General features: G+C 41.5%; 1 protein-coding gene across 1 annotated transcript in view; it reads left to right on the top strand.

Moving 5' to 3' along the window:
• prkag2.S (protein kinase, AMP-activated, gamma 2 non-catalytic subunit S homeolog) overlaps positions 1-12,053 on the top strand; it is a 156,107-nt gene that overhangs the window by 72,134 nt on the left and 71,920 nt on the right. Inside the window, 1 exon segment of the mRNA NM_001090026.1 lies at positions 10,105-10,325. Within this exon segment, the coding sequence (NP_001083495.1) occupies positions 10,105-10,325 (221 nt within the window).

Here is a 12,053-nt window from a genome sequence, read left to right as displayed (position 1 = left end):
CCTATGGAGTTGGGGGCAGGCTGGCTTATCAGAGTTGGGGGTGGGCTGGACCTATGGATTTGGGGATGGGCTGGACTCTCAAAGGAAGCATCAGACCTCAGACGATTGTTTGTATGTCAGATGTATAATTAAAATATATAACTTTTTGGGGGCAGGCCAGGCAGCATCATGTGCTGAGGGAAATATTATCTGTGCTGCCCTGTGGTGCGGGCCCTATTGGGCCCAATTGGTCCAATAGGCCTAAGGCCGGCCCTGATTATGCCAACCTCCCCCTGGTCCAGACACAGCATGTAAACAGGCAGTCAGTCCTGTCAAGTGATGGATGAATCTGACCCTTTTTGCCAAAAATTCATGATTTGCCAAATGTATTGTAGTCTATAGGTCACCCACTAAAGTCTATGGGCATTTTTTTGTGTCAAAACCTGGTGAAAGAGTTTACTTCCCACTAGTCCAGTCTAAACGGCCTGATTTTGGCAACTATCATATCTTCTGGGTGCTCAGTTGCACCAGTTTAGAATTAGGAGGAATATATAAAGTGGAATTTGTGCATGAATCTAATTCGCAGGCACTTTTATCCCAGTAAATACAGTACAGAGACAGCAGACTTTATCTCATTCACTGAATATATTACTTTTCAGCTCTTGACAGGTACAGATTCAGCTTTTGATCTGGTGATTCGCTTTGTCGTGCTTTATTAGGATTAATGCTATGAATCCCTGGGAATATAGTTTCGCTGAGATTCCTACGCTGGCTTTTACACTGAAGCAGCTTAAATATTATTGCCTTATTCTAGCAGCAATGGAGAAGGAACAATTTGGAGTAATGATGGTCCCTCTCCGGAAAATGAAGTAGTTCAATGCTGTTCAATGAATGGTATTTTGTGTAGGCACCAACAGATGGTTCCTAAAAAGCCTCCTTAAGTGAGGAATGAGTCTGAGAGCTGGTAATTTCAGCCATCTGTCGGCCTAATAAATGATAGCGCTCAGACGACAGTACAGTCTTCTTCTTTCTACTTGTGACTCACAAATCTCTAAGAGGAGTCAATGTTGTAATATTTATGTGTAAGAGTCACTTTCAGAAGCAGTTTTGTACCTGAAGGCACATTTTATTTAGCAAACCGAGCTCTTGCTTTTGATTGGTTTGCTTTGATTAATAACACGATTTAAGATTCACAGATTAGAAAGTTTTAATGGCATTATTGAGGCAGAACATTCTCTACTTGCCACAATTTCCTCGCCAAGGACACCACTACTGTTCCCCCTACTGTAAATTATAAGGATAATAGCAGTCACTGAGGGGTTCTGTGACCATATAAAGGCACAAGACTGCAGGCTGAGTTATACAGGGAACTCTGAGTATCACTCATGTATTATAAGGGATAATGTACCCCCTACTGTAAATGATAAGGATATTAGAAGTCACTGAGGGGTTCTATGACCATATAAAGACACAAGGCTGCAGGCTGAGTTATACAGGGAACTCTGAGTATCAGTCATGTATTATAAGGGATAATGTACCCCCTACTGTAAATGATAAGGATATTAGAAGTCACTGAGGGGTTCTGTGACCATATAAAGACACAAGGCTGCAGGCTGAGTTATACAGGGAACTCTGAGTATCCCGCATGTATTATAAGGGGTAATGCACCCCCTACTGTAAATGATAAGGAAATTAGAAGTCACTGAGGGGTTCTGTGACCACATAACCTTATACAGGTCAGGGTACTGTGAAAAGGCAGAGTCCTTTTATACAGGTCATGGAATTGTAAACTGAATATCCTCCTATTTTATAATGGGGGGTGTGCTTTATTTTTACATTACATCATTTAGCCCCAATTATAACTGATGACATCACTAAGCAACGATTATAATATACTTTACAGGATATTTATGTGTCAGGTGCTGTGTTAGACGCTTAGTAATATCATTTTTTTATCACATGACTCAATGAAACGTGTTTATTATAATTAACAATGTATCCCCCTGTTGTAAATTATGAGGATAATAAAAGTAACCCTCAGAGTTTCATGGCTTGTATAAATGCATTTATATGGTCATGGAACTCCTCGGTGACTTATAGTATCCTTATAATTTATAAGGGGGGTACAGTATTCCCTATATGAACCCATGAGCTACGAAGGTAATAAAAAGTACCTGAAATGGGCAGAAAGCTCAGAATAATGGGAATTCCATCTCCCATAGACTCCTTTTTAATCAGTTAACCCACATTTAAAAAAAAAAAAAGTATTCCCTTTTCTCTGTACAGTTATGAGATCTGTTATCTGGAAACCTGTTATACAGAAAGCTGCAAATTACGGAATGTCCATCTTTCATAGACTCCATTTTATCCAAATAATCAATTTTTTTTTAATAAAGTACTTGCTCCCAACAAAGATATAATTAATCCTTATTGGTAGCAAAACAACCCTATTGGGTTAATTTAATGTTTCAAAGATTTTTTTTTAGCAGGCTCAAGGTATGGAGATCAAAATAACGTATATACCTCTTATCTGGAAAGCCCCAGGTCCCATACCTGTATCTATTTCTGTGTCCCATTCACATTGCAGCATTGAGACCTTACAGCCTTCTTCTATTTAATTACATTTTTATATCTCTGTGGTTTATTGTAAAGAGCATATGCTAAAAAAGCACTTTAATGTTGCAATGCCTGCGTATCAGCAGGGGCTTTATATGTAACTGAGCCCATAACAGTTAAACATTTCTATCCTTGAGTGCTTTGGAAAGCGTTTCATTTGCATTTTCTCCACTAAGAAACACAGCCGGGAGCAGAAGAAAGGGATTATTTATTTTTATGGTTTTCTCTGTGTCCAGAAAACATTAAAGAAAAGACAATAAACAGGGCGGCTGCTGAACATGAAGTGCTCTGGTCTAAACAGTCCGTGCCCAGAGGCAGATAAATACTGATTTGATACTGCAGGCAGATTCTCACAGCAAGTTGATTTAGGGGGGCTCAGAGCATCGGTTGGGAGGGGGCTCAGCCTGATGGCCAGTGAGGAATAGATTTGGAGAAAATACTCATTTGCTCTCCGAGTACTAGGTACTCCTTGAAGCCCACCTTGGAGGTCAATTTGATATTTAGTTATATATGGCTGCCTCTGTGACTCCATCTTTCTCTGTCTGTCCTACTGGTGGTTCACCTTTACATTAAAGGGACCCTGTCATCAGAAAACATGTTTTTTTCAAACCGCATCAGTTAATAGTGCTGCTCCAGCAGAATTCTGCACTGAAATCCATTTCTCAAAAGAGCAAGCAGATTTTTTTATATTCAATTTTGAAATCTGACATGGGGCTAGACATTTTGTCAATTTCCCAGCTGCCCCTGGTCATGTGACTTGTGCCTGCACTTTAGGAGAGAAATGCTTTCTGGCAGGCTGCTATTTTTCCTTCTCAATGTAACTGAATGTGTCTCAGTGGGACATGGGTTTTTACTATTGAGTGTTGTTCTACCAGGCACCTGTTATCTTGTGTTAGGGAGCGGTTATCTGGTTACCTTCCCATTGTTCTTTTGTTTGGCTGCTGGGGGGAAAAGGGAGGGGGTGATATCACTCCAACTTGCAGTACAGCAGTAAAGAGTGATTGAAGTTTATCAGAGCACAAGTCACATGACTTGGGGCAGCTGGGAAATTGACAATATGTCTAGCCCCATGTCAGATTTCAAAATTGAATATAAAAAAATCCGTTTGCTCTTTTGAGAAATGGATTTCAACGCAAAATTCTGCTGGAGCAGCACTTTTAACCGATTCATTTTTTAAAAAAAGTTTTTTTCCCATGACAGTATCCCTTTAACTTTTAGTAGTTTATAGAATGGCCAATTCTAAGCAACTTTTCAATTGGTCTTCATTATTTATTTTCTATAGTGTTTTAATTATTTGCCTTCTTCTTATGACTCTTTCCAGCTTTGAAATGGGGGTCACTGCTAGTTTTTATTACTCATATTTCTATTCATGCCATCTCCTATTCATATTCCAGTCTCTTATTCAAATTGGTTCATGGTTGCTAGGGTAGTTTGGACCCTAGCAACCAGACTGTTGAAATTGCAAACTGGACAGCTGCTCAGTAAATAGCTCAAAAACCACAAATAATAAAAAAAAATGGAAACCAATTGCAAATTGTCTCAGAATATCACTCTCTACATCAGGGCTCCCCAACCTTTCTTACCCATGAGCCACATTGAAATGTAAAAAGTTTTGGGGAGCAACACAAGCATGAAAAAAGTTCCCAGGGGTGCAAAATAAAGGTCTGTGATTGACTAGTTTGTAGCACCTATGTGGACTGGCAGACTACAGGAGACTCTGTTTGGCAATACATCTGGTTTTTACACAACCAAAACTTGCCTCCAAGCCTGAAATTCAAAAATAAGCACCTGCTTTGAGGTCACTGGGAGCAACTTCCAAGGTGTTGGAGAGCAACATGTTACTCATGAGCTACTGGATGGGGATCACTGCTCGACATCATACTAAAAGTTAACTCAAAGGTGAACAACACCTTTAAAGAGAAAATACACCCCCTTTTTGACATGAGCTCATTCAGTTGGCTTATGTAGAAAAGGTGCATGAATACTATCTAATAGTAAATATAAATGTATTTTAGGACATTTGCTTTTTGATTCCACACATTGAAAGGAAACCATGGTAGCCTGTCTGTGTGCACCCTGTGGGCAGATCCCCACCAGCCTTAGGCTCACAGTATAATGTAATAATCCCCAACCAGTGGCTCACAAGCAAAATGTTGCTCACCACCCAATTGGATGTTGCTCCCAATGGCCTTAAAGCAGGTGCTTTTTTTTTAATTCCAGGCTTGGATGGTTGAATAAAAAACAGATGTACAGCCAAACAGAGTCTCCTGTAGGCTGTCAGTCCATATAGGGGCTACCAGTAGTCAACCACAGTTTATAATTGGCACCCCATTAACTTTTTTTACATGCTAGTATTGCTCTCCAACTTTTTTAAAAATTTGAATGTGCCTGACAGATAAAAAAAGATTAATGCTCCCTGGCGTAATGCAACCTGTCCCTCACCTTGTTCCTTTGTGAAGTGATGGATTCTGGGACTTGAAGTCCATCTGCTATTGATAATGAGTAGTGCACAGTATCTCTCTAAAAACCAGAGGGGCTTCAAGTTCCAAAACCACTTTACAATGAAACAAGGTGAAGTCTGTCTTCACCATGACCCCAAGCTAATAATAAAAGAGTATCTAGAATAGACATTCTACTCAAATGTCCTCCTTACTGGCCTTCATGCTTAGACCACCCACTCGGTCGCTGCAGCAGGTCCCTCCAGGGACAACACCACAGTTTAGGAACCACTGGTGCTAAATTTGAAAAAGAGTATTTGAATCGAAAAACATTTTCTTCAAAGTCCAAAAAATGGGAAGTACTCAAAGTAGGGATCTAATTCACTTTTCTACTTCACGTTTTGTAAATAGTTGTCACAGACTCAGGATCTCACAATCTACCATTTGGGAACTCCAAAGATTAGATCCCAGCATGCCTGCTGGACGTGTACAACTCATAATACTAAACAGAAGCCAGAAGGAACAGTTCTGGGCACAATTATGGGTCATTTAAAAATGTGCTTAATTCATAATACCCTTTTGTGTTCAACTATATACAGATAGGTTTCCTTATTAGCAGAGTAATGTTCTTCCTACTGCTCTAACTACACCCAGAGAGACTCTTTCATTTCCAGACCTCTCCTGACTGCATTCCTACCATCAGTCCTTCCATGTCCTTTTATCTAGTGACTTCTACTGAAGGAGAAAGTCTCTAATATATTCACAGATACAACTTGGGAATTTGTTTCCAAACTATGGGGCTTGACCAGTTGGGTGTGGTGGAGATCAGTAAGTATGAGGAGATAAAGCTTACCATATTTTTCAGACTTCTACAATACTGTCCTTGAAAAAGACTACAGGGGTCTTTAAGGTCTTAGTAAAATATAACTATCCTTTCTAGTGACTCACTAAGGGGGGGCATATTTGTGCCCCTTAGTGCTCATTCCCCAAGTGGGGGCATCAGGGCTAGGCCAGGCCTGGGCAACCCGGACGGACATCCCCCCCCATGTGCGTGCACATGCAACTGCGATGAGAGTAACAGAGGGGAGGGAGGAAGGGGTGAATGACAGAGGGGAGAGCGATGGAGAGGTGGGTGGCAGGAGGGAGAGGAGAGAGATGGAGGGGAGGGTGACAGGAGGGAGAGGAGAACGACAGAGTGGTGGGTAAAGGGAGGGAGGAAGGGGAGAGAGGGAGGGGAGAGCGATGGAGAGGAGAGTGATGGAGGGGAGGGTGACAGGAGGGAGAGGAGGATGACGGAGGGGAGGTTGACAGGGGGAAGGGGAGAGTGATGGAGGGAGGGGTGACAGGAGGGAGGGGAGACCAACAGGCGGGAGGATGACAGGAGGGAGGGGAAAGAGATGGAAGGGAGGGTGACAGAAGGGTGTTGAGAACGACAGAGGGGAGGGTGACTGAGGGAAGGAAGGGGTGTAAGACTGAGGGTGCGAACAAACACTGGGGGTAGGCAGAAGACAATTTAGAGGTAGCTGTCCAGCACCGCCCCCCCCCATCATTGTGCCCTGGACCGCTGCCTCTTATGCCTAACCCAAGTTCTGGCCCTGAGGCGCATATCTCAGAGCAGAGCAAGTACAATGCAGCTCTGTATTTACTGCCTGCTACCTACCCACCTATAATGAATACAGAGCATTTACTCTGTATTATAGGCAGCACTGTATTTATGGGACAGACACATGTTTTTGCCTCTTAGCACAGGGTTAATGCTGTGATTTAGATGGTATAAACTCTCTCTCTCAGAGTCAGCCTAGAACATTCATTAAGCAATAAGCCCAAAGGATTTATTTATGACAACCTGTTGCATTGTTGTTTTTAATCAGATATGCTTACTTAACTTTCCCCGTTCATTCCAGACATTTCTTTCACTGGTAGCCAGACACTTTCTCCATTTCATAATTGGTTCTGCTCAATTTGGTTGGGAGGTTTTTTTTTTGCCGTGAGACACTTTTTTGTATTTATTCCCAGGGGAACTTCAGGTCTTTTTTTTATTTTTAAATATGTTTTAACCTTGAATTTTAATTGCTGGTATTTTGCAGTCAGTTACATTTGGCTGCTGGGCCCAATGTTCAACAGCATGAGCTCTGATCTGGGGCCAATTGAAATGGTTATAAAGGTTCCCTTTACTATAAGTGCTATGGCCTTGCTATAAATATTGATATTGAGAAGCAGTAACATCAATAAATGAAAGTGTTTTTGCCCCCAAGGCTACACAGCAGCTTGTTTATATAAACTATAGTAGTACTTATCTGTTATCTACTGTGTATCCTGTGCTTGAATGGCTGCCCCCATGGCTACACAGCAGCTTATTTATATAAACTATAGTAGTACTTATCTGTTATCTACTGTGTATCCTGTGCTTGAATGGCTGCCCCCATGGCTACACAGCAGCTTGTTTATATAAACTATAGTAGTACTTATCTGTTATCTACTGTGTATCCTGTGCTTGAATGGCTGACCCGATGGCTACACAGCAGCTTGTTTATAGAAACTATAGTAGTACTTATCTGTTATCTACTGTGTATCCTGTGCTTGAATGGCTGCCCCCATGGCTACACAGCAGCTTGTTTATAGAAACTATAGTAGTACTTATCTGTTATCTACTGTGTATCCTGTGCTTGAATGGCTGCCCCCATGGCTACACAGCAGCTTGTTTATATAAACTATAGTAGTACTTATCTGTTATCTACTGTGTTTCCTGTGCTTGAATGGCTGCCCCCATGGCTACACAGCAGCTTGTTTATAGAAACTATAGTAGTACTTATCTGTTATCTACTGTGTATCCTGTGCTTGAATGGCTGCCCCCATGGCTACACAGCAGCTTGTTTATAGAAACTATTGTAGAGTTCCTAAAGCAAATACACCAGTTTTACCACTGCAATGCAACAATACATTATAGTGTCATTCCCTTAAAACACTTACATGTTTTGGTGTTACTGTTCTTTAAGATGATCTGTTTTTGCACACTTATATTGACATTGCACGCTAGTCTAGGGTTGACATTTACACTGTGGGAGGTTTAGTATGGGACCTGCATTTTGCATTTTGAAGTCACTGATGTACTTCTTTGGGAAACGAACGAGACACTCAGATATTGTATCACACTTTGGAAGCCGTGTGTTAAATGCGTTTCTTTCATCTGTGAGTGCAGTTACGATCTTCCCGCAATAACATTATGGCCCAGGATGGTATCATTTCAGTGTGTGTTTTGGAAGTATAAAAACGTTTATAGAGAGGGTTAGGTTCATCCGTAGACGAATATCCAGTACCTTATTATAACCTATAGGCTGATTCTTTATGTGAGTACAGACATGGTGTATGCAGTAACTATTTATGTGTATGTGCTGTCTCAGTAAATCACTATGTTTATGGGATGACTGCTTGTGTGTGAGATCAGTGCATTAGTAAGGACAGAAGGAAAGGGAAAACTCTAGTTCTATAAATATATTTATACTTCTTTCTTACAAAGTGCAGGGCAGGGTGCATATGTAGAAAAATTACAAAAAGAGGCTGTGTTTTTTGCACATTTGCACCCTGCCCCACACTTTGCACTAAATGTGCAGGTCTTGCACTGCCCCCATCAGGAGCAGACTAGGGGAGTCACAAATATATTCTAATTTATGTGCCATTGAGACTTACAAGTTAGGGGATGCCAGCAGGGTGCTATGGAATACAGTAAGTGCAGGGGTGTCTTGTGCCCACCAGTGATGTTTTCTGCACCTTTAAGTTCACCTTTAAGGTAATTTTTCGTATGTTATAGAATGGCAGATTCTAAGAAACTTTTCAGGTGGCCTTCATTATTTATTTTATATAATTTTTGAATTATTTTCATTTTTCTTCTGACCCTTTCCAGCTTTCAAAAGGGGGTCATTGACCACATTTTAAAAAATGCTCTGTAAGGCTACAATTGTGTTGCTACTTTTTATTACTTATCTTTCTATACAGGCCTCTCTCATTCATATCAGCCTCTTATTCAAATTAATTGAAAGTTGCTATGGTAATTTGGACCCTAGCAACCAGATTGCTGAAATTGCAACTGCAGAGCCGCTGAATAAAAAGCGAAATAACTCAAAAACTACATATAATAAAAAATTAAAACCAATTGCAAAATGTCTCAGAATATCACCTTCTACATCATAGTAAAAGTTAACTCAAAGGTGAATAACCCTGCCGTAGACCATTTCCCCATGAGCAATAAAGTCCAAATGAGATGGGAACAAATTTCCCTTTGAAGGTGAAATCTGGGACAATAATACACAATTATATAAATGTGCACAACGAACGAATGAGGAAGGAGAAGTGGAGATAAAAATGGAGACAAAAGTGGACAAAAGAAGTAGAAAAGAAAGACAGAAGGTAAAAAGCAAGTGGAGTAGTTGGTGAATAGGAGATGAGGTGGGTAGTAAGGTAAACACAAGGTTGTGAAATAGAGTAGAAGGATTGATAGTGGTAGTAAAGCAGAGCAGAAGAAATACTGTACGTTTCAGGTGGAGGAGAGCAGAAGATCCAGGTATCAATCAATGGAGTGTAGCAGAATAGGTAGGTGACCAGTAGTAAATTAGTGCAGAATTAGATCTTGTAGTTGTAGAACAGAGTATAGGGTGTACATACAGCAGAGCAGAAGAGGCATGTGGCAGGGGACAAAGGAGAAGATATAGACAGTAGAGGAGAATAAGTATTTGCAACATAGTGAAGAACACCAGAAGACAAAGAAGCATGCACACAATAACAAAACAAACTCTAGTTATAATCTGACTGATATGGCAAGATTGTAAGAGAAATAAGGGGGTGTAGAGGTTATAGAGTATATAGGAATTGATGTAATCAGGTAAAATAGATGCAGTACATTTGTGGGGAAAAACTAAGGAGTAGCGAGATATGAGACGAGGTAAAGTAAAACAGGAGATGTTAAAGGGATGCTGTTGAGTTGACGTGCACCATCATCATCATCAATAGATGAACAATGTGTTTTATGTCTAGGTGCATAGACGTACCATTTACATGTATCTTCTTGTCTCCACAGCCTCAGGACTCTCCTCCTCCCCATCCACTCCCACACAAGTGACCAAGCAGCCCATCTTCCCCCTTGAATCCTACAAACATGAGCCAGAACGGTTAGAGGCCAGACTGCGCTCTTACTCCTCACCTCCAGACACTGGACAGAGGTTTTCATTACCTCACTTGCCCATAACTGTGACAAAGTCCTCAGTCGTGTCATCATCCCTCAGCGCTACCTCAAGAACAGTAAGTTATGGACTTTACTTTGGGTTGTTACTTTCATAAAACCTCCACATGCCACACTAAAGGCTGTGCAGTGTTTAGCTTCCCCTTCATGTAAAGTGTTCAGGACTGTAAGCAATGAGTATTGCATGTATGGACCCTATGGGGCAGATTTACTAAAGAATGAAGTTGCTGTCGCTAGTGAAAATTCACCAGAAATCCCATCCGCAGGGACATCGCCAATTTACTATGTATGTGCCGGTTATATTTTGCCAGTGAGGCTATATTGCCAGGTTGTGTAATATAAATATATGTATTACCAAGTCTGTGATTAAAGGGGCATGGATTTCAGTAGCTATACATTGGGACTCATTTATAAACAATTAGCAAATTAGCCTCTGGGCAATAACCTGTGGCAACCAATCAAATGCTTCCATTCATTGTTTAATCAGCAGATGCCTGAAAAAACAGCCAATCACTGATTGGTTGCTATGGGCAAATTTGCCCTGTGTTTATATACAAGCCTCATTGTGTCAAGGCCTAAGTGCTGGCTATCATACTCTATGGGTTTATGCTTCCCATATACTAATACCATGGTGATCATTGTTCCAGGGGTATCCAAATCAGCATGCACCCCAGTTCTCAATCTAAAGGTGGCCATAGACGTAACAGTTACGATCTTTCTTGGAAAAGATCTTTCCAAGAAAGATTGTTCGTTTTAATACACACGTATTCTAGGTGGAGAACGAGAGCCAGTGTCAGAAGATGCAGATCAAACTGTTAATGCTTCAGTTTAATTAAAATATTAAAATAATGAGCATAATCATATCGAGTGCTAGGGGGTTTAAGCTTCCCACTAATTAGCAGAAGCTTCTGGGCACCATAATTATAGGCAGATGGTTGACTCACTTCTTCTAGATAGGTCTGTGATGTGATGTCTGTGATGTAAAGGAAGATACTCCAGGCAGTAAAAGTCCAACAGTGATCCAAGGATAGAGGATATTCCAAGTCTGTAAAGAGAGATAATGAGCAATGTCCAACACACTGCATTCACCTACTGATGAAATTTATAAATAACCATGCCGAATACTAACTTGGCTAAGCAACTCGGAGTATCGCCAGTATGGCAGCTGCTATTGATATAGAGCCAACAGCCTGGATATAGGAACTTGTAGTCTCATAATTGCTTATCCTCTTTGACTCAGCCGGGCCAACATTTTATTTTATCATAAAAGGAACATCAACTGGGAGCACTCCCCCTCACCTGCACGTGTGATTCAGCAAACACTTGTGCTTCCACGCAACACGCCCCTGGTCCGGGGCGCAGGGCAGCCATCAGGGGGGGACAGGGGGGAGAGTTGTAGGGGGCCCCGAGGGTAAGGGGGGCCGGCCATGCCACACTTACTGGATTAGTAGGGCCCCCCATCTTTCTGAGAGCTGCTGACTTCGGGAAGGCATGGACGTTTAAGGGGGCCCTGGCCACCAATTTATTTCTCATGTGGGGTCCTAGCCACCAATATTTTTTAATGGGGGGGCCTGGCCACAAATGTTTTTTTTATGGGCGGCCCTGACCACCAATATCTTTTAATTTTTTAGAAACATGTGGGAACCCTAGCCACCAATATTTTTTTTTACTGTGTGGTGGGGGGTGGACCTGTGTAGTGGGGAGGGTGGACCTGTAGGCGGGGCTTGCAGTGGGCGCAGCCCAGGAAATTTTGTCGTATGGGGCCCTGTGATTTCTGATGGCGATCC

The sequence above is a fragment of the Xenopus laevis genome, chromosome 6S (assembly GCF_017654675.1).
Source record: "Xenopus laevis strain J_2021 chromosome 6S, Xenopus_laevis_v10.1, whole genome shotgun sequence".
NCBI classification, from domain to species: domain Eukaryota; kingdom Metazoa; phylum Chordata; class Amphibia; order Anura; family Pipidae; genus Xenopus; species Xenopus laevis.
Note: the sequence above shows the minus strand (reverse complement) of the source record. Positions and strands in the feature narration are given on the sequence as shown.